This window comes from Trachinotus anak, unplaced genomic scaffold, assembly GCF_046630095.1.
Source record: "Trachinotus anak isolate AG129_WGS33_773 ecotype Australia unplaced genomic scaffold, CSIRO_AGI_Tana_v1 ptg000021l, whole genome shotgun sequence".
Taxonomy (NCBI): Eukaryota; Metazoa; Chordata; class Actinopteri; order Carangiformes; family Carangidae; genus Trachinotus; species Trachinotus anak.
Genome location: NW_027273872.1, coordinates 8,312,190 through 8,339,087, shown reverse-complemented (window position 1 = coordinate 8,339,087; position 26,898 = coordinate 8,312,190). Strand labels below are relative to the sequence as shown.

General features: G+C 38.1%; 1 protein-coding gene across 7 annotated transcripts in view; it reads right to left on the bottom strand.

Annotated features, from left to right (window-relative positions):
* The window catches only part of fstl5 (follistatin-like 5), a 165,940-nt gene that overhangs the window by 27,910 nt on the left and 111,132 nt on the right, over nucleotides 1-26,898 (bottom strand). For 4 of the 7 annotated variants that reach the window (XM_071506976.1, XM_071506975.1, XM_071506971.1 and 1 more), the window contains 4 exons: nucleotides 25,441-25,452; nucleotides 21,963-22,083; nucleotides 10,046-10,207; nucleotides 9,073-9,207 (listed from right to left, as the gene is read on the bottom strand). In XM_071506976.1, coding sequence (XP_071363077.1) covers nucleotides 9,073-9,207; nucleotides 10,046-10,207; nucleotides 21,963-22,083; nucleotides 25,441-25,452 — 430 coding nt within the window. The remainder of the gene's footprint in view (nucleotides 1-9,072; nucleotides 9,208-10,045; nucleotides 10,208-21,962; nucleotides 22,084-25,440; nucleotides 25,453-26,898) is intronic. The other 3 variants (XM_071506977.1, XM_071506973.1, XM_071506974.1) reach the window with 1 other exon arrangement.

Here is a 26,898-nt window from a genome sequence, read left to right as displayed (position 1 = left end):
CAGAGACTTCACCTCAAAATATATTTGTCTTATAAATCATGTAGTGTCACTTGTAGATTTTTTTTAAACAAAAAGATCAGAATTATCTCAAAACTAGTCTTAATGTCTTGCCACAAGTCAAAACAATCTGATCTGCCTTTGCAGTCAAGAACTTGACGGTAGCCACATAAAAACCTCACCTTATCTACAGATTTGTCATGAAAGTAGGATTTTAAGATTCCATAACTGACTCACGATTGAGTGGAGATGTTTTGAAGTACAACTGTGTAAAATCACTTCCCTGCCCACTGGAGTTTCAAGCCTTCTGTGTGGGTCATGAAGCAGGGAGTAAAGTATGGAGCAGGAATGTACACAGACATTATGATGGGATGTTCTGTCCTTATATTTGCTGTGTATTATGTTACATATGCACCCAATTTACAAAAGCTATAAGGTAGGGTAGATTGGAAACATGCTTAGTTCACACTTGGACTTAATATATTGTCATGATCACAGCCTGGTTGGTTGCCAAAGCTCAAAAGGGCTTACTGTATCTATGATTTGCAGAGGGTTACATGCTAGAGACACTGTAATCAAATCCTCTGGACCAGCACTACCTGTGCCATCAGCAATACGGAAACGAAAGTACTAGTTGGAGATAAAGTGTGTGAAATAGAGGGCGTATTTTTCATCCACAAGATTTATCTGTTGGCTAGCCATGACTATGACACCAGGTTTGCACAAGAAGCTCTTCCTTAAGCTGCCTCCCCCAGCTTTTTGTCTCTGCTTTTGTTTATTCCTTTTAGAAGGCATCATCACTGTAAACAATATGCAACCAATAATTAACTTTATTTTTTAAATAACATTAACCTTAGCCAACCAGTCAACTGTTAACCCATTAAAATATTCTGCAACTATGAGCGCAGAGATACCTTATGCATCATGATGTAGTCACGGATTCTTCTACAGATCTTAGGAAAGCCTTCTTAGGTTGAAGGGTAAGTGTTACAGCACAGTGACAACAAACCAAATACCACGATGGCTGCCATGTTGTGTCCTCTATGCTAATTAGCTCTATTGGGAGAACCAAATAAGATTGAAATGGCTAAACAACAAAATCATGCTTAAAGTAAGATAGGAAGGTATAAATGGAAAAGTTTTTCCTTCATTCAGTTACTCAGTAGACAAGGATGTCACTGTCCTTTGAACTTTGGCTTAGCAGTTCAGTGAGTGGTTCTGTAATTAAAACTTCTTTATTTGGTCCAGAGCAGCACATCAGCTAAAAAGGGCAAAGGAGCAGCAGCTTGAGCCACTACATCCACTATACAGTACTCTGCAAGTCCCCGATATGAGGCATGAAGTGCAGCATAATGTAGAGACATAAAGTGAAGAGACGAAAGCAACAAATGATCGTTCTGAGCCTCACAGATCCTCTGACACTGCAGAAATAATTGGCACATTGTGAAGGGCAGATATTTATGCCAGTTTAGCAGCAGACTGTCAGAGATGGATGGTGTTCTGCCTGCTGGTGACAGACTGTTAAAAAGATCTCAGAATAGTGACTGCTTATGTTTTCCCAAACAACTCATGGGTTCATGGTGCATGGGTAAATTTGAGAAAAAAACAATTCACTTTGGTGTTGCCCCTGTGAAGTAAAGGTTTTGACCTTCAAGCTCCTCTGTGGTGAATTCATCTAAAGAAGTGCTTTCATGCCTCGCTCATCACATCATGTTTTTTCTGCTTAATACCTTATTCAGTCCTTTGACAACTGGTGTAGTTAGTCATTCAGCTCTCTCTCTTTTTCGAGTGTTTGAATGAGAGGCCCAAGGCAGGTCATAAACATGATGATTTGACAGAAATGGGATCATTGCTTTCCACAAAGTCAAACTTCTAAAACATTTCCATGTATAATCATGATGTGTCATTTGAATCTGTGTCTGTTTCAGATCAGTGGTATTAGATCAAGGGTAGTCTGTACCACAACATGCCCACCAGTATCTCAACTTCTCTGGGATCTGAGTATGGAGCTTTTGATTGAAAGCATCCTTGATTCTTAGAGGCAAATCTTTAAATTTGGATCCTCTTCTCTGGGTGATTTTTCCACCACACCACCCATTTTAATACTGTGCATATCTCTTTCCTAAGACTGAAGACAATTAAGTCAGTGCCTGTGAGCATCCGATACTAATTGCTAAAGGATTAATGCTTGAATATGTATTGGAACAAAAGCTTCTTTGAGGTTGTGAGGACATTGTTTTTTCCTCGGATATGATCATGATTAATGGTTCAAGTCCTGATTGCTCAATACTAGGGCTGTCAGCATTAATGCGCCAATCGCAATGAGATTAAGGACCAAGCATAACGTGTTTTTTTTTTTTTTTTTACACCGTCACTGGTGCCGTTACGTAGATTCTAGAGCACTACATTCTAGAATCTTTGGCTGCTACTATTTTGACCCTTTCATGCACCCTTACTTGTTGTCAAGCTGCCACAGTCACTTCCTACATAATTTCTACATGGTGGAGCAAGATACTTCATAGCAAGTCATGTCTATGGGAGAAAAAGGGGGACAGCTCTGGTTTGCATAAAGGGGCATGTCGGGAGACCTAAAGTGTTTAAATTCAATGCCTGAATCATCGTAACTTACCCTGTGCTCGTCTACAGATAAATAAATTATCAGATAGCTTCATAATTACATGTCAGACATGCTAATGTTAGCTCCTAGTTCGGACAGACTGATGGTTATGTGTTGTGAAGCAAGAGAAAACAGTTCTGAAATGCAAAATAATAATGTGATAAAACATGCGATATTGCGATTAAGAAAAAAATTAATCGTTTGACAGCCCTAGTCAATACAGTCTTAGATAGAATTGCGTATGTTGACAAAACAATCTCACAATGAGGTCCATTTAGCAGCTGTACTGGAGATTTAAATCATATCGCACAGTCATCCTCAGCAGATGGAGTTAGACCAGTTGTTGAATTGTAGACATCCAAATTTCCATTTTCCAAAGCTTGTTAAAGACTTTTTATGCAAGTTGTGTTTAAGTATTATTTTAGAAGGACAATTTGAAGAATATGCCATGCAATAGCTAAACTTGTGAATTAAGTTACACAGGAGTTTTTGCGTAGACCTGGAGTTGGTATGGTTAAGGTCATATCTTCTTCAATTGCATGATTTCTATCTGTCTTGTCTTCTCCTCCGGAAACCAGAATGTCAAACAAGATACTATACTATAGATGTGTGACAAAACATGACTTTACAGAGCCTCTCTGGCCAGAACATGACACCATATGGAGCTTATCTCAATTCACACTCTCGATGTACTCAAGCCTCTGGTTTTGAGTGACAATTCTGACATGTTTGTGATTTATGTGACCTACATGGGGTACACAGATGTTTTAAATACATTACTTTTTGATGAGATTTTTGCAGTCTTGTTTGGTTATACACATACAGACATGAGAACTGGCATACAGGTGAGGATGGATGTGTTTACTTTGTAGTGGATTTCAGGTATGGCTTCAGTACCTACAACTAGGTGCTCAGTGGGTTTTTAGAAATGTGAGAGTGGCATACTGTACTTACTGGTTTTGTTATGTGTTTTTTGTTTTTCCAAGAGAATTTAGAGTTTTGACTACTGGCCAAAATTTGAGGTTACTTCAGAACATCTGTTGTGCATGTCCACAGAAATTACAGCTACGTGATCACAAAAATTCAGTTAAGAACATAAATTATAGAGACAGTATGTCAGGATGTATTGTAAGGTCAGCAGCAGACTCTGAACAAATGACAACAAAAGAAACTATAAGAGCTTGTCATGACTCGACACACTTTGTCTGCCTTACTGCCATTTTCTAAACATTCACTTCACAGTATAACATCCTTATATGTTGCCATTATATTGAATCTCTTAAGGAAGATATTGCAGTGCTGGCCTACTGATAATGCAGCTGCTTGTCTACACATATGTATTGGTGAAAAGCAAGTATTTCATGAACCTTTGTCATATTCATAGTCTTGTTAATATATATCTTGATCAGGTGTTTCCTGATACAATCTGCAGCTGCTGATGTTAAGACAAACACTGAGGCACTGACGTATGAAGTATCAAATTTTATGAAATGAAAAAAAGGTTTCTGTAGAAACCTCTCATGTACTGAAAAAAGTATAATTTCTGTATTGGTACTGCAATTGAATACAGCATTGGTATCATCTGTATTTGATACTTGCCTTTGCAAACACTTCTTGTGGTAACATCCCTCATCTGGACCTGCCTGAGCATGTGGATGAACTGACTAGTGCTGTGTGTGACTCACCCAACCCAGTCTGACAGTTATTGTTAGGTAAGAGTGTACACATTGGCCTTGCATTATAGTTGATGCTGGTGAAAAGCTCTTAGATGAAAGGTAGTCCCAGCTTTGATGTACTAGTAAGGGTTAGGGTCAGTGAGAGGGGCCTCAGGTCATTGCGACTCAGAAAGAAGTGAGACCATAAAACAAGAAAAGATGTTTGAAAATAAAACAAAAGGTTGATGTCCAGATGAGGTTGTGCACAGCCAGTTCCTGAGGTTGGCTACAGGTTGCTAATGTTGCTTCCTCTTTCACAGAATGGCATTATCAATGCATAAAACGATTTCAAGTGCATTGGCTGCATTTGGCATCTGCTCCTTTACTGAGTGTTCACAGGTTAATTGCAGTTTACCTTTGCTTCATTGTGATTATATGCCATTGCCAGGAAGGAAGCTAATGGAAGCAAAAACTAGAGTTGTGGTAGGAAACTGACCATCTGACGGTGAAGACAGGAACAGCAAGCCTTTGTAGACCTAAATGGAAATGTCCATACTTAAGAAGAAAATGTACTTAAAAGTATTTTGAAGATTTTCCAATACTGTGTTATTATGGAGGACAAATTTGAACCTAAAGGATTTTAAATGCTTAAAAAACAAAAAACGAATTTTGTCACATTACAGTGTGCGAAATACATTTCCATTAATTAATGGATAGCTGAATTTACATAAAAGATTTTATCAAGCAGAATTCATATGTTGAATTTATGAGAAAAAAAACAGTGTTAAGTAACATATGCACAGATAATTTCAGTGTGATATTCTCAGAATATCTGAATGTTTTGAGTGAAAGCAGTGACAGGATCTGCCAGCACCTCAACTGAGCATGTGAGCGTGGAACAGCACAGTGAGCGTAAACTGCAGCTGGAAACTGTGCTGTTGAAGCAAAACACCCACCAACTTCAACGAAATCAACAGCCCAGCATGCTCTAAATATTCATTGCAAAATCATCTGTTTGCACTTGGCATAATGTACCATATTATTAATATTTTTGTCATAACATCTGCTTGTTAAACATATTAATATCCACTAACAGGAATATAATCACTCAAGTAAAAACCGCTACAGTGAACACTAACACCTGCATTTGCCTGATTAAGTTTGCTTTGTTAACCCTGAACATCACAATACACACAAGCAGCTCAGTCTCTCTGTACTGGCCTTAAACACTGACGTATTGACAACAGCTGGCAGCTTTCCTAGAAAATATCACCCAGCTGCCCCCTTATTGGAGAGCCCAATAAGAATATCTGTCCATCTGCAGTGGCTAATCAAATGCCAAGACAATGCAAAGGGCAACAAGGTCAAAACTCAAACCTACCGCCTTCCCACAGATTTAATGAGTTTTGTGTTTGTTTCACCTTCTTACATGAGCAGTAGCACAGCCACACACAAGGCTGCACTTAGATTACTCAGTTTTTCTCCTTTACACCAAGATGTAAATGATCTGTTCTCTTGCATGAGGAAACATTAAATCTAGTTGTTCATTCATCTGAAAGTCATTTGATCAAATCTTTCACTCCCAATTATTGATGAATTCATGTATAGCAATTCTACACATTAAAGAAATTATTAATTTGAATCCTTTAGACTCTGAGTGGAAACAATTTCTTTAGTTCACAATCTCTTTTCTTTGTCACACCTCTTTCTGTTCCCTCACACACACAGAGTTAGCTGTAACAAAGGCAGACTGTTGAAACCTGTACATGGTCCCTTTAAATAAAATAATTTGTGATGGACCTCTGTTAGAAACACTTAAAGTAGCACTTAAGAAATAAATGTGACTTGACCTTTTGTGACTATTAAACTAATTACAAATGTAAAGCTGAACAATTTGATTGTCGTTTCTTTTTGTCTCTTATCCCTGACCTCTTGTGATTTCTAAAAAGTGCTTTGACTATATCAGATATGTCTCTTTTCTTTGTACTGACCTGTCTAGTTATAGCTGAAGGAGTTACCAAGTTCATTCTTCGTTATTTTTAACTTATAATCCTGATTATGATTTGATCATAATGCTGATGATAATTTATTATAATTACAGACATCATATTAAATAAGTTACAACTACATTATATGCATTTTATATCCTACATGTTTCTATACTGGTACAATGCTAAATAGGGGGGACATAAAACAAATGTTACACTCTCAGTTTCATCACTATTGAATTAGAATATCATATTAGAATATCAATATCATGGGAGATAATTGTTTTTTTACTGTCAAAAAAATCCCTTGAAAGGAGTAAAATTAGCAATGATTTGATTCCACTTAGAATGACATTGTTTATTTCGGTGTCAAAAAGCCCTGGTGTTGTTTTAAAAAACAAACAAACAAAAAAAAAAAAAACATATCAGTGAGCCACAACATTGTATTGAGTGATATGTTCCTTGAACACACACACTGTAGTTTATTTTCATTTGATCCAGTATACATAAGAAGATGGTTTGGGTCCGTGACTGACAGTGTTAGTCATTAAGTTACCCTATTAAAATTACATTTAAATCGTTAAAGATTGCTTTTAGCACATTTCTTATAGAGGGTGTCAATCTTTTATCAAATAGTGAATCGCACTGTACGCAGAATGTCTGCACAGTGTTACATTTTCAGGGTTGGCGTGGCCTCTGCTGGTGTGGCTCAATGAGACGTATTTTCATGGGGCCCAAAATCCCTGGTGGTGTTCCTGACTATAGTGCCCAGTTGTTTTAGGAAATTATCAAGATTTTAAAGAAAAAAATGAAATGATATATTCATGACTTGTTTTTCTTCAGTAGGAACAAATGGGCTTGGGGCTGAGTGCCAAAAACAGGCTGGAAAGTTGGAAAGCATTGAATGACTAAAACACTGTTGTTTTTAGAGCTGAAATGATTGGTCAATTAATTGGTCAGACATTCATCAAGCAAAACTTTCAAGAAAAAAAGATCTTCTGGTCTCAATTTCTGCAGTGCAATTATCTGCTGCTTGTACCAGTTTTATACAGTATCTTTTTGAATGTGATATCTTTGGGTTCTGGACTTCTGGCAGGAAAAAACTACCTATTTGAAGATGTAACCTTCAGCTGTCAGAAATTACACTGGACATTTTCCACAAATGTTCAGATATAAAGTTTAAAACAAGGAATCAAAACTCTGCATAAAACTTACATTTTAAGACTCCCTACTGGGCTAAATGACTTGTCAGGATGTATATTTTTAGGAGCAGGGGTGAGGGTTTCAGCGTTTCAGGGCTGCAGGCAGTGTGAGCTAATACTCCACATTACCCTCAGGCTCACAGAGGTGGCCAATCCCTGGAAAATAAATAGTCAGCTTCCATTTACTTAACCAGTTTCTGAATGAAGGTGATATTCACCTATAGGAAAACTAGAGTGGGTCAAGTATATAGTCAGTAAGATATTCAGGCCAGACTACGACAGTGTAGGAAAGTCTGTTTCTTCTCTCTTTCCCTTTCGTAATGTAGTAGTGCAGCAGCGTCTGGCTGTCTGCTGACATCCCTTTGAACTCCTGTCCTGTGGGTTTGCTCACTACAAAAAGGTTCTGCAATATCCAACACCTATCACCATTTTGGCCCCAGGTAGAGCATCAAAAGCTTCAAAGCACACAAGTGACTTCTGACCTCGCTGAGCATGATCCTCTAATGTGTGACAGGCTGGATGGAGGAAGTGTCATACTGCGTGAATGACATCTAAAGGCGTTAGGTCTGGTAGAGGTGCAGGGCAAAGTACATGTGAGATGTGTGACACAACTGCAGAGTTGCTGTGTGTGCGCTCTTTGAGAACCCTAATTACCCAAAGGAAAATACAACACACCAACAACTGGTCTTGAACCCCAAAGACCAATTCTGACATTTCTGAGAAGGTCAAAGTTAATTACCGTGTGAGACTCTGTTCAATGGGAGAGAACAAGAGGAGATTGTTTGTGTTGAAAATTTCTTCCAAATTTGAATAAGACGGTTAGTTGTGTCACAACCCCTGGTGTTACAAAGTTACATATTGACTAGTGACGGCTAATGCCAAATGCCGCAGTAGACAATGCCACAAACATCACTGATGTGGACCATGACATAGTGAGGAACTTTTGGAGATGGTAATGCTAAATCATTAATCAACTGACAGATGTAATTGACAACGATTAACAGTCAATTAGTGTCTGTCATTTATTAAGGAAAATTGTCAGACATTCACTAGTTTCCCCTTATCAAATTCAAGGAGTGACTCTTTCCGCTGATGTATATGAGTTTATCACTGTATATCTTTGTGAGTATTCTAAACACACCTTAAGCTCAGGGTATATTTTGGATTAAAAAATATATAATCTTTGTCAGATTAACAGGCCAAAACAAAAAATATTGTAGACAAAGCAGAAGATCTTCTCATTTGAGCGGCAAGAAACAGTGAATGTTTGAGATTCATCGATTACCAAGTGTTGACAACTTGAGGATCAACTTTCAAAATAATTATTTGCTTCAGCCCCAGTGTCTGAGAACATCTGAGAACAGAAAATATGAAATGAGGAAAGAAAATGGCTCCCAAGTTGATAAAAGGGAACAAGAAAAGTTGCTCCTGCTTCCACACCACAAGACGACAGAGAGTAAAGACAGTATCATCATTACTTCCCCTGCAGAGGCTCCATCATTACATCACAGGATATAAACTATTAAGAACTGACAGGATAAATTATTAAGAGCTCCATTTGCATGGCTCTATGAATAAAAAAAAACAAAAACGACAGCATGACTTATACATACACGTTTTGCGTGCAGAGTCCTCCACAAATAGCGAAGAGATGTCCTCGTCCACACCAGCCTCATTTTTGGCAATGCAGGTATAGGCGCCCGTGTCCTCAAAGTGCACGTTGCTGATGTGCACCTCACTTCCATTAGCTTTGAGTAACAACACAGAAAACAGACAAGAAAAGACAGTTTGCCTTCCAGAATGAGATAAAAGGTGACTGTATGCTACCATGCTCTGCTACCATTACTCAGTTACATAATATTTCTCTTATATGTTAGGAGGATGGGTGAGAGGTTTGTTTCAGGAAGAATTCAAATAAGTAGGAGTTCAAAGTAAGAATGTGGAGCAGGCCTGCCACATGCTGTGTTTCTGATTTAGTGTTCTTCACTGTTTATAGAAAGAACTGCAAATATCTTTAAACTCTGAATATTTGATATTGGGGCTGAACAATAAACCAAATTTATCAAGATGCAGATATTATGAATCTGTTGAAAACCCAGCTTGTATCTCAAATTCTAGCCAACCTCTCTAAACTGAAGATAACAACAACAACACATCTATCCTGAAAGTCAAGCAACCAATCAGCTACAAGGTCAGCATCTTTGAATGCTGATGCTGTAAACAGGACATGTCTCAGATATGAACCAACATGAGGCGGAAATACATACACGGATGTACAAAAAATGTTTACATTTACTTTTACTGAAGAGCATTCATCTTGACTTAAGGTTGTATTGCCCAACCCTATATTATGAATGTAAAATTACCCATTGTGAGCAGTATTAGTAAGAATAGAAAGGCAATCTTGGTCATATAGTGGGAATAAAAGTGAAATTTATGATAGTGGTAGCAGCAATTGTATGGGCAATTGTAGCAGTAAAAGTGTTAGTAACAGCAGTAGTAAAATAATAATGGAAGCAGTAGTAGTGGCAATAAAAATATATACGTGTACATGCAGTGAGCAGTAAACTCTTGACTCCTCTGTACCTTGCAGGGTGAGCTGTTTGGACAGCTTGGTTGTGATGTCCATGCCATTCTTCAGCCAGGCCAGCTGGGGGCTGGGGATACCCTCAGCATGGCAGCGCAGGCTGGCAGTGACACCTGGCTCCCTGGCTTGGCTCTCTGGGTAAACTCGGATGACAGGAGGAACTGGAAATATGGTGTAAAAGAGAAGGAGATGGGTGAGATGGAGAAATGAATGAATGCTGCACGATCTTAAACTGTTGTTTAGATTAGTATCACTTGAGGAATAAGACAACCTTATTAAACGAGAAGTTTTAGAGAAGATGCCAAGGCTTGAACTTATGGCTTTGCTTTAGCATACACTATTGATAGGATCAAGTATATTTTCAGCATCGCTGAATGCCTTTGGATAAGGTTAACATCCTCTTTGAAGCCAAACAAATCAGATAGATAAATAAGGGAGAGAAGCTCTGTTCGAAGGTTATTGATTTTGCTTGGTAGTCATTGATTTTATGTAACCTTTGTCAGGAAGGGGATGAGAGGATAGAAACAGAGATAACAAAATGTGTGAAGAAAGAAAAGGCACAAACTAAATTCCACTCTCTTTTGCAAACTGTTCCAAGAGCTGACATTACATATTTTTTCACATTGTGCCACTGTCATGTCAGAGTTTCACTTCTTTACTCCACCCTGAAGCAAAAATAAACAACAAAACTCTCCTCCATACTGTACTTCCAAGAACCATAAATCAACATAAATCAATAAAGCACACAAATACATTAATAATATGCATTTATGCATTGGCTGACAATATGCCACAAGTTTTTCTCTATGCCCGGGGGGCTAACTTGTTAGAGTCTTGCTCCACAAAACATGGAAAATATCAAAAGGACAAATTTGAATAATCCTTTAAAAGGAAGAAGCCCTCTCTGAATAGCGTAACAATGATAAAACCTTTCAAAAGGATAGTAGTATATCTGAGGAGACTCTTCCCCTGAAATGGTGACTGAAACTTGGACAGTGACAATGAACTGTTTACAGAGCAACCATAAAAAAGAAGCCATTCATTCCACAACAGCCTGTCACATATAGGGATGACAACCTGGCAGTGGTTTAAGTAGGAACATCAAATCTCTCTATCTTGCCATCATGTTTTGAGCAATCCCTCTTGGCCTTCATGGCCCAAATCAGTGTCCTCTTTTCTTCTCCTTTCTGAAACAGACTTCAGAGACATAAGCACAGGATCGAAGTGAGAGACTTGGCAGAAGCAGAGAAGGCAGACGTGCTGTAGAGACCATTTCCTGTGGGCACTGGGTTAGAGGAAGTCTTTACTCAGCCAGGTGAATGAAAGGACTGAAGATTGCTGCCACGGCCATCTGGTAACCATGGCACTCCGGGGCTTTGGAGCTCACGTCAACCTGACTGCCAACACGCCGTCCACAGTGGGCCACCAAGGGCTCTGATGGCACCCAGGTTACTTTACCAATCATAGTCACAGAGACACTCCAGTTACGCTGATGGCCCTCAGCAGTAACAAGGTTGACTGAACAGAACCCATGGAGTCAATTATTTTGTACCTTGTATCTTTTGAGTGAAGATTATTACTCACTTAATTTCCTTACACATGCCCATACAAGCAAACAAAACAGCTGGCCTAATTTCTTTGTGTGCAGCCCATGTTCCTTCTTTAGTTTTCCATCCCTTTATCTGTCACTGTAACACGTGTTTACTATAAATCACTTTGTGACAGCATTCTTTGTTGTAACTGCTCTGCAAATAAAGGTTGTTTTATCTATAGCTGCATCTATGAATCATTCTCTCTGAGCACAGACAAAAGCAATGATTTCAATATATAGAATTTTAAAGCAATGTGTAAATTTTGTAATTTGTATCCCTTGCATTTTCACCTAAAAGAATGAGATCCCACTGTTTTTACAGCATGTTTGAGCACAGCATTTACTATGCCAAAAAGAAATTCTTGTCCATTTTGCATTTATCAGTTTATCAACCAATAGGTTCAAATGCATTCTAGTGACCTGGTTCTTATCAGCTTGTTGGAATATCATAGTCATACTTTGTGCATATAAATGTCCTGGTTTCAGATATCTGTAACTGGGATATGATAGATTGCATATACTGGTTTTGAGAAACTTGGATGTGTTATGTGGGTTTACTGTGGTAAAAACAGCCTTACAAACTACAAAACAGATGACAAAATAGGCTAGTCCCCCATCAAATAAAATGTAGGCTACTTGTCTTCCTTTAATATTAATGCTGCTTATTGTTATTATCATTGTTGTTGTTGTTGTGGTGTTATATAATTGAAAAAGCAAGTCATCAAATGCTATAACAGATTTGATTCCACTGGACAGTTGGAATATCATTATCAGGAAGCAAAAAAAGTCATGTGAATAGAGATTATATTTATGAATTAGAAATTTGACATTCAAACTTTAATTAGGTATCACAAAAAACAGCCAGTCAAACAATAAGTGCTCTTATTAATTGTTCCAACAGAAAACAAACGCGATATATTATCTAAAAAAGTAAAGAGTCAATAAAAAAAAAGGTGACATATGATGCAGAATAATGATGCAGAATGTAACTTTTGGCATTAAATAGGGCAGAATTAATTAAGCAGACATTTGAACAGAGTTTGGTATGACATAATTTTGTGCTATTACAGGCAAATACCTGGTAAATATTCCATGTTTTTGGATTTCACATTCACAATGAATGCTTTCAAGAGGAAGAAAGCTAATTTCCTCCACCAGAGATACCAAGGAACAGGGCATCCATTTTCCTGACTTGACAAACTAAACAGAATGTTGGTAACATTTTATAGATGATGCTCTGATGTCCGGTTCCAATGAAAGACGTATGGAGCTGCACTATAGAAAGCTGAAAGAAACACTAAAGTGGAGATTCGTTGCTAAGGAAATGACACACTGTCTCATCTTTAGTTCATCGGTATGAACTGGCAGGTCTTAATACTGCGGACGGCATTCTTTTGAAAGTAGTTGCAAGTTTCAACTTGTCTTGTCTTGAATCTTTGGTGTAAACTCCCCTTAAACAAATGCCCTCAAGAACATCTCAATACCACCCTTTCAAAAATGATGCTTCCATTACCTCCTGACATTCTCTGAATGTCTCCATACCGCTGGGATATTTTAATCTACACAATGAAATAAAATGAAAACCTGATACTGGTTGATTGACAGAAAATTTACCACAGAATTAAAATGATTAATAATTTGAAATATTTTTCAAGCAAAAATGCCAACCTTTGATGCTTCAAGCTTCCAAAATGTTAAGGTTTGCTGCTTTCCTTTGTCTTACATGAGAGTTAAGAGAATACGTTTGGGTTTCTGAGTTTTAGAGTTCACCTAGGACTCCAGGAAAATTGAAAATCTTCTGGCATTTTATAGGCAAAACAATAAATCAAGAAAATAATATGCAGATTAATCAATTATGAAAACAATTTACCTGCAGCCCTATAGAGGATTAATATCGTTGTTGCTCTTGTCTTCCATTACAGACGATTAAATTAAGAGGCTAAATGCAGCTGAGTGGTAAATGCAGCAGGGTCCACGCAGCCTGATTCATCTTCAGCCACTGGGGTAACTCGGTCAGTACAGAAATGATAGATTTTCTGGAAATCTAAAGAAACGTGTACTGATGCAGAAAAGCAGAAAATCAGAAACCCGGATAATGTAGATCATATAAAGACACTGCGGTGAATAAACAGGTGTCTTTATGAAATCAGAAGAAATAAGGCACGCTCAGTTTGATGCTTGTATTGTAAATGAATACCAAATTAACAACTTAATTTTAAAATATAACATTATCCAATGAAACTTACTGTCCTGAGAAGAGGATACAAGGACATCAAATATATTGACCATTGTTAAGATTAAAGAGAGAAACTGCCATTTTGCCTACTACTCTCTGAGACTGAGTGGCAGGATGTGTTTGTTTGCATGTGTGGCCTTGTTAGGGGAAGATCTTGAGGTCATGGCATGTACATTTGTTTCTGGCACATAACCCAAGCAGCCCATTAATCAACAGCTGTATACTGCGAGCATGGATAAACCAGGTTCCACTTTAACACCTCATTAATAAAACCTCTAAGGCAATATCACAAAGTTACATTAATTAGTGTGTTGGAATTTAAAACTAGGATGGATCCACAAACCTTATTCAAGACAAAAAAATTGTATTAGTGCCACAGTGGTCAGTAAGAGTGACATTCAGGTTAGTCAGTCAGGCAAGGATACTTCACTTATGCAAAAAGCTTCAACACTCACATACAGCATACACTCACTATTAGGAACACTGTCCTGAGTAGGGCATCCCTTTGCTCACAAATCTGCCTCAGTTGTTCAAGGCACGGATTCCACATGATGTTGAGATTCCTTTGAGATTCTGGTCCACACTGGCATGATTGCATAACATAATTTCTATAGATTTGTTGCCTTCACATTCATGCTGCCAATCTCCTATCCCGAGAACATCTCAAAAGTTTTCTACTGGATTTAGATGTGTTGACTGTGGAGACTGTTCATGAAGCCAGTTTAAATGAATTTTGCTTTATGACATGGTGCATTCTCATGCTGAGAGGAACCATAAGAAGATGGTAAACTGTGGCCATACACAAGTGCACATGGTCAGCAGCAATAGTTAGGTAGTCTGTGTCATTCAAACCATGATTGATTGGTAAAACACTCCCCACATCATTATACCACCACTACCAGTCTGTACTGGGGCATAAGGCAGACTGGGTCCATAGATCCATGCTCAGCAGAAATCCAGATTCATCAGACTAGGCTATGCTTTTCCAGTCTTCAACTGTCCAGTCTGGGGGAGTCTGTGCCCACTACACCCTCAGATTTCTGTTCTTGACTGACAGACTGACTGTTTTGCAGAATCTATATTTCAAAAAAGTAGGGTCACCTTACATTCAAGGATAGGACACCAGGAGTTATATTATAGTGTGTGTGTGTGTGTGTGTGTGTGTGTGTGTGTATAAATAAGAATATGCACACACACACACACACACACCCTTTGTCCTGCTTATGATCAGGGTAGTGTTTTGTTGGGGCCAATGTAGTGTATAGAAATATCTTCTGACTCTATTGAGACTGATAGAAGATGGAGAGCATGACATTGAGCTCAGATCTAATGCCATACACTTTTGCGGGTAAATTGCTTGTGTGATTTGAGAAGCTGGAACTGGTTGTCACTTTGTGCTGAGGAGCTCTGCCTGTGATCCAATCAGGGCTTGTAACACCACTACAGAAGTCAGATAGGTTGCAGTAAAAGTGTAGGTGCAGTGTGTAGAGGTGTAATTACAGAGTAGGTAAGTACAGGTATAATCATTGCTGAGAATGGGTATATTCTGCTCAGGCAGAGCAGAAGCTAAAGTTAAGCTCTCTGTAGGTTTTATGAACCTAATTCAACCAGACATCTGTGATATGATGGGCACAGTTGCTGCCAAAGCTTTAATAAGCTTTAATAACCCAGCCTAGTTTCCTCAAACATCCAAGTGAGGTATGCAGGTATTCATCTCAGTTCAGCACAACATAACTAGACTGGTAAATGTACAGTGGCTTCAGAAAATATTCAGACCACCTCACTTTTGAACACTTTATTGTGTTGTGGATTTATTCCTTTTTTTTATATGTGAAAACTACTAACTGCTCCTTGCAACCAGTGCTTCAGCTTGCCTGTCAATTGAAAATGATGTCAGCAGCTAAACTGTTAAAACAGAAAAGTAACTGTAGATGTTCAAATTTCACTCTAGGATTTCTTTATCAGGTTGTCTTAAAAGTTGAGAGTCAAAGTTCATTGTTGGCCTTGATATTGAGATTACTATTTTGTCGATTGCCATAAGGCTTTTTGTGAAAACTGAGTTAATAGAGTGGTGTTTAAAGTGAATTTCAAAAAGGGAAAATGTGACCTTACAGCACCTTACACCAAAATACACAATTCTCTTCGGTGGAAGGATAATGTAATTTTCATTAAATGCTGATATTTCTTACCCCTGTTGACCAATGGAGCATCACTTCTCAACTCATTCTTAAGCTTGAAAAGTTTTTTAAAATGCTGTGTCACCACAGTTGCATTGTTTTACATCTTATAGATTTTTCTGCCAGGTATCCACTATGAATATCTAGTTTATCCATCTCTTCACTGAAAATGTGGCTGGTGTTAGTTACAGGCCACTGCTTTTAGGGCTAGGATGGGTGGGAGGCTGTTAGAGACTAGAGTAGGAAGAATAAAGTTCTATCAAAGTTACTGCAATTACCAGTCACTGGCCATAGAGCTCAATAAAGGTCATTCCTTAGTTAAAGGCCTATTATTTGAATAAAAACTTGTTTCAGTTAATTCCCTGTCTGAAAGTGAATGATGGAAAGAGTATCCTGCTCTGCTGTAGATGTCTATCATTGAAGTTCCAACTTATCACAGATCAATAAAGGGTCAAATTATTAGATTAGTAGATTTACTCCAAAAAACCAGAATGGACTGACAACCCGAAAACATAATGTCCCCTGCAATTGCCGGCTTGGAGGCATAATTCCGTTTGATCTTCTTACATGACAAAGCTAAAGTCAAAGTGAAACACTTTATCTTCAATATTGAGGTGGTTTCATGAGGGATGGGTTTAGTTATGAGGGGGATTAAAATCAAATCCTTCAGATTTGATCAATCAACAAAGGGATGAATGAGAATTAACAAATTAAACCTCAACCTCATTCTTTTGGAAATGCAAATTAAGTTTTTCCAAAGGAAATCCAAGCACAAACCTACTACAACCCACAAGCATGTGGTCAAATGTTTGGGTTTTTTTTTTTTTTGGTGGTGGTGAGAGGTGAATAACTTTTGACTGGATAAATTCATGAACACGATCCAGATTGCAAGATTGTCATTCAATATAGTTTAAGAAAAGAAAGGGAGTTTGATATAAAAACACTTTAAAATAGTTAAGTTATTTAGTTAGACATAACTGGCCGATAAAAAGATAGTACTGACAAGTGACTGAGCCTGAGACAAATTTTCCCGATGGACAATAAAATATGCCTTGATCGTGACCCACCAAGAGATAACTGAACAACTAACACAAGGCACATCATCAAAATCTATGTACAATAATGACAATTTTAATGGCTGAAGTAAAAAGGTCATTGAAAATTTCATTGTAAATAAGTCCTGGCCTTCCTGGCTTATATAAAATCCTCTTATTTAACAATTAGATGTATAACATAAGCCTGTTTGACAACATGGCACATGAGTAAAAAAATTTAAAAATATATATATTTTTTTTATTTTTTAAATGCTGTTAATTCTAACATGAATGTATCAATGAAATTATTGAAAGCATTTCAAAAAGCTTTGATGGGATCCAGTATTTTGTTTGAAGACAATGTCTTCTTTCACAGTGAACCTGCATCTTTCACCTGTTCCCCAAATGCCTTGTTAGCTACAGGCCCTTGAAACTCTTTTCACACTAAAGAGGAAAATTTTGTACTCTGCCTTTTGAAAATGGCTGACGTTTACACTCCACCGATGTCCATGTGTAAACCCAATTCCTGCATGCAAATCATTACAATTTCTTTTGCCTGAACAGTCGTGAAAATGAAAGGATCGAGCTGGTTGGTGATATTTTTCTGCTCAAAACTCGATTCAGACAAGATGTGAAAGAAGTTGCATTCTGATGTGTTTCTGAGAGTGTCAGGGGAGTCACTGCCAGGAGAATGCGACACAGCAGGGCTGACAGCTCCATCATAACGCTCCCCAGCCAGTCGTCAATCACTCAGCAAGGCTCCCGTTGGCCACGGTGCTCTAGAAGATGAGCAGGCGTGCAGACACACACACACAAGAGCACAGACACACAAACACCATGGCAGGAGACCACTTCGCCATCACACCACCGGGAAATTTCCAACTATGCCTGGAAGACTTGTTACAATTCTTCAATCAAATTGAACTCATGGCTGTTGCTAAAAAAAAATGGTAGTCACAACCATTGGATTGTGAGAACTTACCAGGTCCTGTGGCCTCTCTATCACATGTACACAAACACTAACTCATAAACCAGAGACACACGCCATGACAAATATGCAAACAAGCTCTCTCTGTTAGTTGTGTTCACTGTCTCAGCTGAGCGTCAAGCCTCCCAAGGAGATGTGGGAGAAGTTCAGCTCTGACAACCGACTGTTTTATGCAGAGCTCGCATCCAATGCAATACATGTAAATCACATAGCTGGTGAAATAGTACATTTCAAGGATAAAACAAAAGTAAAAACTAAAACTAATAGAGCTGGTATAAAAAAAAAAAAAGGATCTGGGACAGAAATTAAGATGCATGATGGAGTGCTGCTGCTCTTTCTTTTCTCATCTTGCACAGGTTGGATTCATTCTCATATGCTTTATTAGATTTATTATTTATTGCAAGGAATCTAAATAACATCGTTAAAATTAAAGATATTTAGTCAATGGAGAATATGATGCCTAAAACAATAGAGAGCAAAGAAAAAGAAAAGAAAAGAGAAACTGTTATATATAGATAAAATTAGGGCTATGCTATTATTAATGTCTGTTCTTCAATATACTTCAATCAATATCCTTAAAAGAGTAAGAGGATATCAATGTGAAATGTTCTGATTTGCCATTACAGTTAGTGTCTATTTTATTAAAAGAGGCAGATGAAATTTATGTGTAAGAAATTTCAATCATCTAAATATGTATGCAAAACACACCTATATTAAATGACAGATAAATATTAGGCAACTGCATCTAAATCTACCTTCCAAGTAGTGAGCAGCTGAAAGCTCTCCTCCTTACTTTACCTTAGTGTCCACCACATATGGCCACAGATCAGATTATGACTGCAGAAGTCTATTATGAATTACTAAAGATAGACTTCTGTCTTCAATGTTCTGTCCCAAGTTTTTTTAATAGCTGCTTAACACTTAACATGTTTATTACAGTGATCAAATACCTACCAAAAACTCTCTACTCTACTCGGACAGACCAGTTCTTTGTTACCCCCTCCGTCTAAACTATGACATCCCCAGGTGTCAGGCTCCCAAAGAGCCCAACCAGACCCTCCAAGTCTGAAAGTCTTACGCTGTGTCTGAACTGCTTTTCAGTGCCTAGATACAGCAACACTTCACAAAATGCAGTCACATGTGGGAAACCCTCTCACTCTCTAGGGAAAACTCCAACACAGCAGCATTTAGCGAGTGTGGCTGTGTCTGCACATCCTCCCAACAACTCTTGAAGATGAGACAGTCCTGCCCTGAGCAAGGAATCTGGTTCCAGAGCTGCCAGTGAGCATCAAGGTTAGCCCAGCTCTATCTGTTTGATACTGCTCCACATTGAGGTCCGGACCCTTCCCACTAGAAATATGCTCAGCACACCAAAGCCTCCTCTCTGCAGCTAACCTTGCAGGGAATGGGCCTAGATGGTGGTAGTCTCACATTACTTCACAGCAAGGCCCCATGGATATAGACTTGGCCACCAATTACACCAGGTCTTTGAATTACTCTTAGCATGACCCTCCTCATATGGGAGACCCAGAACTGTTAACCCTAATAAAACGACAGCCAGGGTCACAGGGGCAAAATACCCCACACCAGGACAAAAAGGGTATAATCAAATCATTCTTGGATACAGTGAAAGGGCAGCAATGAAATGACAGTGACAGTGATTTTGAAAAATGATGCTCCCAGGCACAAGTAAGCACAACATTAGGGCCCACATTGTTATATTTTACCCATCACAAATACTTACATTTCAAATTATGCTTTCAGAATGAATGTAGCTTTCCAGGGTGGAAAACTACATTTATTTTTCTAGCAACAGAATTGGTCAGTATATTTGACAATTCAACCAAGACTTTCATTAATGTAGCCCAAACAACAATTTGTTTTCAGCCACAGCACAAATTAGATGCAACTCTATTGATTCCCATGGGTAAAGAGGGGTCACTGCAACAAAGATATATAGAAATAAGAAAGCTATAGGGAAGAAAACAGCAGACACAAAAAACAATCAAACAAAATAAACATCTTCAAGATAATTGTGCACACTGAGGATAGCATTACAGTGTCTTCATCAAGATAAGGCAGACAAAGAGGCAGTCTGTCAATAAAAGCACATGGAAAATATACAAAATTCATGTGTAGAATACATGAAGGGCATTTTGAGTCACTAAGAATAAGTAAATGATCCTCCACACACTGCACATAGCTTCCAATACAGAAACCCCTCTGCTCTCTATCTGCTTCACAGAGAAATCAAAAGTACCTCTGAAAATACTTCCAGTCTAAATCCATCAGCTCTTCTGAATAAAACTCTGAATAGTATATATATCTCCTCAGTCTCTTGAGGCTACAGAGCGATGGACAGCATTCTGAATCCAGTTTCCCAGAATTGCCCTCTCTTTCAGCAGTTTCTTAATTGAGTTTTAGAAAAATCTCAGTAGTCATTGCAGAGTGATAGCAGGTCCTTGGAGGCTTCACCCAGACTAAGAATGTGTAATTCATAGTCTGCAGTAAAAAGGTCATTGGGAAGTTTCAGTATCAATTACGAACAAAAGTCATCTGTCTCTTGAGATTCACTCTGTTTCCATAAACACAATATTTGGTATAATAAGACCAGTATATCACTGCAATTAACCTCAGAGTAATCTTTTAGAGGAATGATAATGAACCAACTGTCTGTCAACTGTAATGAAGATGTTGAGTGTTCTACACTGACACACTGTGGTTTATTCATATTCAGTTCATTAGGGCCAGTATGGGAGAAAACAGTCTCATTCACACAAGCTCGACCACTTCACCCTTGCCCTTTCCATAATGTCTCTGTTTCAGAATTCACATGGTTCATTCACCATGCTAAAAGCTATCCCAAACCAATTAGCAAGAAGAAGAATATAAAACTCTTTAACTGACTATTGGTATCGATGTGTATTTAAGGTACAGCCATCAGTCGAATGAAAGTGTAATGCTGTCAGCACCAAAAAGGTATGTGGAGTGAGAAATAAATAAATATTGCAGCAATAATATAACAGAGTTATACTATATTTAAAAGAGAGGATGAGAACAATGCTGGGATTTCTGGTCTGGTAAGGGTAATTTGTAGCAGTAGCTAAAACAGCACATGGCACAACATAGATATTGTGACAATTGCTTCCTGAGAATGGCTTGGTGTCACACAGCTTACCCATTTATTAGTAGCGTCTCCATTAAATGAAGCGGCCGCCACGGCCATTCCGAGAGAAACTGTAACTGTACTATAGTACTGCTGAGGAGGGACCCTTTTGGAAACTGTGTCTCAGGAATAAATACTAGTAGTAATAATAATGTAACAAAACTATAAGCCAACATATTTTCCACTTTACTTTCATTATAACAAACTACTGACTTTATCTGTGCCAGTTACGTGAAAGGTTTCGTGCATGTACAGTTAGCAATCAGCAACCTCTCGTAATTTGGAACAAACAGAAGCAGACAAAGGAGAGAGGGCAGAAACTCAGTCTGTCAACAGAAAAGGTACAGCAGTATTGCAAATGCTGTTTGAAATTAGGATAATCACTTAGGAAAATCACTTTCAAGATGAATGCAAAATATAAAGGCTGTCTGAACAAATCCTTTTAAGCAATAACAAGAGACTGATGATCACCTTGCAAGACCAACAAATCCAGTAAATCATAACAACAAGAGCAAATTCATCTGTTTTTAAGTTGAGTGAGGATTAAAATCTCCCATCTGCTAGCTACAGGAGCTGATGGATTCCAAAAGAGACCAATAGTTTACTTGAAGACTTGTAGTTGATAGTAAGGTACCTGCCACAGTGGCTGGTACTATACAGCAGATGAAAGTTGAGGGTAAAATTAGTTTGATAATGTGTTGTGTGAACAGTATGCATGTCTTACCGTTCACTTGAAGAGTGTGGGTCTGAAAGAGTTTCTCATAGCCATCGGCATGACAGGTATAGTTGCCCATGTGGGTTGTTGTCACCTTGGTGATGTACAATGAGCCATCATCTCCAAAGTCCTATCAGTCAGACACAGAAAAAAAGTTATGATGACTTAGAGAAACTACTGATAATCTAGAGGCAGCAGTGATGGTTGAAGGTGTTTAGAGGTGACATGAACTGTTTCAATGGGATGCAACAAGCCTGTTGAGTGCAGATGAGAAGATAAACATGTTTTATGGCATAGGAAGTGAAAAATCCAAAAAGGCACATTGTGGTGCAATGTCCATAAATCTAAATCAAACTTGAAGCCATTTGGTGCCACAAAAAACAAAATGTCAAAGTCACAGTTAAGAAAAATCGTCTTCTGGTACATGTCATTTTTCCAATCAGAGGAAAATGATGTGATGGAAAGGGAGGCTATAATTGATTAGTTATAGTGACACAGTGTTAAGTGCTTTCAAAACAAAACAGGGAAATTTAGTGCTGCAGACACAGTCAATCAAAAATAACTTCTGCTGCATTCAAATGTCATTGTCCCTGAAAAGGACAAAATGCATATTAGTTAATGTGCATGCCACACAAATACACAAAACATGTTGCACTTTGATTCTCATGTGGCCTATTTAAAGCAAAATAAAAGCTGTAATTAAACCAAAACCAGTCCAGTGATGTGAACTTGTGCAGAGCCAACTGAAACATGAATAATTCATGTTGTGTCATGATTATTAACCAGCAAACAAACAAAAGGAAAAAGAAAAGGGTGCTGGACAAAGGAGAGAAAAAAAAATTAAGGTTGTGGCAGAGAAAGAAGCCCCCAAAGCTAATTAGCCCACTAACGGTGGCAAAGAGCAAATGTCTGCCACCTTGTTAAGACCACGCTGTGATAAAGAGTTACCTTGACAAGACATTGTAATGAGGTTTTTAAATATACACTGTCTTAAAGTAACTGTATAAAAATAGGTGGCACTGATTCTTTAAAGTGGAAGTCAACTTTTTATGTTCTCTGGACCCATATCATCAAAGTGATAAAAGCAAAATACTTGACTTGTGAATTAAAGGCAAAGTAAAAAGCTTTTTTTCAAACCTAAAAATAAATCTACAGACTGCAGGAGGTCCATGAAGTTAAGAGTAGCCTGTCAAGGTCATAGATGGCTGAGGGAGTGAGTCAGAGGTCGGCTTTGGAGTGATTGTACAATATAGCACTGGTCATGAAGAATAATTTTTCACCTGAAGCAATTTGTAAAATTCACAACAGTGTGGATTTCTTCAGGATAGGGTAACTGATTTTGTTTACCATGCATCTTCATTGTCTGCATTTGCCATTGTGTTGCTAACGTCCTCTTATCGTCTTATTGTCTGTTTTCTCTAATACATCATCTACATTCTCAAAACAGACAAAACTATATTGGAACTGAAATTATCTCTGAAGTTTGAAATTCTTGATTTAAGGAAGAATACCCAAATCTTTGGTCAATTACCTGATGACAATGACTTTTAGCACATTAACTAAATCCACCAATTCTATTATACATCTTTAGAAAGTACTCAGAAACAAAAGAGCTGCCTGTGCTCACAATAGCAGGTTTTACCACTTCCCCATGCACAGTGGCTTTTCAGAAATGAACGTGCCCCGGCACTCATTAGAGTTTCCTTCAGTTCCCACTAACTTGATGAAGGCCAAGTGCCAAAATGTGTTCATTCCTGATTGCTGCCATGTATTAAAAAAAAATATTCAGATATCTTTAGTGGTGTTAACTTTTGTTCTTAAGAATGTCCACGATTCTGCCCCTGTGCTCCTTAGTTCTTATAACTGAACGCAGCATTGTTTTATTTAAAAAAAAGACTCAGCCCTAATTACAAGTCTTCTTTCAGAGGAGTTCATAACAAGAGAAATGCCTTTCTCTCATTAAATAGCTTTTAACATTTGGATCACATTTTTGCAGGCTGTTTACATCTTGGCATTCAGCTTCCCCTTAAAGGTCTACAGACAAGCAAGGAGAGTCAGACATCATGTTTACAGGCATACAGTGTGTTTATCAGTTCGTCCCGGTGTACTCCGATCTAACCCACGAGCTTGGTAACAGCTCGGCCTGAGTGAAGCATCAGAGCCTCACAATATGAGGGGAAATCGATGGTGCGTTTTGGCCCCTTGGGCTGAGAGCATATTGTGTCACCTTCTTAAATGAAAAATGAATGGGGGAAGAAATGAAACTCAGAGGGGTGGAACGAGCCACAGCGGAGGCTGTCGACATGATTCCTCCACCTCACCTCAGCTATCAGCAGCACCCAGCACCCAGCTCTCTGCAGACAAAGCAGACCAGGGTACGACTACTCAGAGAAGGGAGACAAGGGCAGGTAAAGGTGGATTTACAAATAGGCCATAGCCCTCAAGAAACTATAATTAATAAAGCTGTCAGTGCCAGGTCACCTCTGAAGGGGCACTAAAGAGCCACCTCATTGGATACCTAACCTCACATAGTGACGAGGCATTTCAGAAAATGGCCTTTGAAGAAGTTTCCAGCCCAGCCTTATGAAACACTGTGAGAGGACAGTGAAAATACCCTCCAGTTTGCAGCAAAGATGAAAGAAACGCGTTTCCCCACAATGTAAGGATATCGAGACCAAACAGCTAAAAATAGGCAGAAGTTTGTTATTAAAAAAGAGCAAATTACAGAACATTAATAACATTTTCTTCTTTACCTCTGGTCACATCAAGCAAAGCAGATCATTTCAGTTTTACCTAACAATATTTTGAGATTTCTGCTATTAAAATTTTTTCCTCCACCAACCTAAGTGAAAATAATTTTATCTGTGGTGTTCACAGCACTGAAAAATAACATTTAAAAAAGATTCAACTGCATGTGCTTGTCCACAGGCCTCACTGTCTAGCACTCTGATGACAGTTCCTGGAGAGAAATGTTGTTGTTTTGATGTAGAGACCATCAGACAAAATTCCATTCACTGCTTTTGTATTGAGGTAGAGGCAGAAATCTGACAGATGGATAAAATGGATAAGCGGGTCTTACCATATTCAAAATTTGCTTTGAACTATCACAATCTAGTTTCAATTTGCATGTATACAAAAAGATTTTTTTTAACTGTGTGTGAAGTTTTAATTTTCACAAAAAACTGATTTTCTTGTTTAACCAACAAATGCAAACCTAAACCTTTGATCCACTGTCTGGAGAAAGGAAACAGTCTAAAAACCTGCATGACTACAGTTGCTGTGGAATCCTTTTGTAGTGAAGAGACATAATGCTCATGTATAAAACCTGTTATCTGCATTTTATAGTTTGTGATGTGGTTAACAGCATCATGCAACTGTTGCAGGCACCTCACTAGCTTTGCGGGCTTTTTTTTGAATGGAATGAAATAAAGAGTGAGGTAATGTTTTTGTTGAGACAAAAAACAAAAAACAAAAAAAACCACCATACCTGGGACGGGGTCTGTTGGGGGAAAAAAAAAGATGTCGAACATTTAGAGGTTTATTTCAATCAAACAATATTAAGGCATTAGGAATTCATTGTTAAGCAACCAGGTGACACCGCTGCTGCTGTTATGGTCATAAATCATAAGTTTTTAGTAATGAATCATTTTACATTTTTTGCTTTTCAAGCAAAAACCTCTCGCCACAAAAATAGCTTCTTCCCATCTGCTATTAGCCTTATCAACAAGGCTAGAGAGCCCCACTGTTGCTGATCAATTGCACCAATCACCAGAAAAAAATCCTTGTATGTGAAAACATACTTGGCAATAAAACTGATTCTGATTCTGATTCTGATTCTGAAAAATTCACAGGCTTCAGCTTCTCAGATGTGTTTTTTTCTTGTCTTACAGTACAGTCAGCTGGGTTTTGGACTATGGCCAAAAACAACAAAAATTTTATGACATTACACTGGTCTTCAGGAAACCATGAAGGTCATGTTTCACTGTTTTCCAATAAGTAAGAAGATTATCAGCAGATTACTTGATAATTAAATTCATTATCAGTTGCAGCCCTATTTCAGTCTATGTACAGTGCATAGCACAGTGTAGGTCTAATGTCTTGATAATATAGGAGTGGTGCAGATGAGTACAGGAGTGTGGTTTCAGACTCCCAGACCACATGATAAATTCAACGAAAAACCCATCTTGACAGAAGTTGGAGATATAATGAAACAGGCCACTGTGATTCAGTAAGATTCATGTGTTATCTGCCACATAATGTTTCACAGCTTAATCTGTTCATCCTTCTGAAACAGCACAGGAAGAATACAAATCTGATTATATGAGGTGGTTCAAACTGATCAAAGCTGAATGTAGATATCATAAATAATCACACACATTTATAGTTACATATGGGATATTTCCTCTATGTAGAAAAGAAACTACCAGCACAAGTATTATGGGAAATGAAAACACCTACCCCAATGGACAAGATAAGAAAGGAGAAAGACTGAGCTCAGATTGTACTGCTTCCTGCACTGTATTTATTCCTGTTGAAGCTACAGACTTCAAAACATATTGTCTATTTTTAACAATTCTGTGTTTTTCATGATTAAAGTCAAAGATTTTGGTGAAAAGTCATACATATTTTATTGTGACCTTGAAAGTTCACCTGTCCAATTAGGACATTACTCTAAAATGTTGAATTCTTTATACAAACTTGAACATTTTATTTCCAAACTCTGAGTATTACAAAACATGAAATGCGGTTTTCATCTTCTGAACTAATTCCAGGAACACACAATCACCATCCCCAGCCACAAACATGAATGTATACACACTCAAACACAAATACACACAGGCATACATAGTACATGACTGTGTCTTTTGCTTGGCCACTCAGGGAGGATTGAAATACTGACAGCCTTGGATGATGATGCAATAGCCAGCAACTGTCAACTTCATGG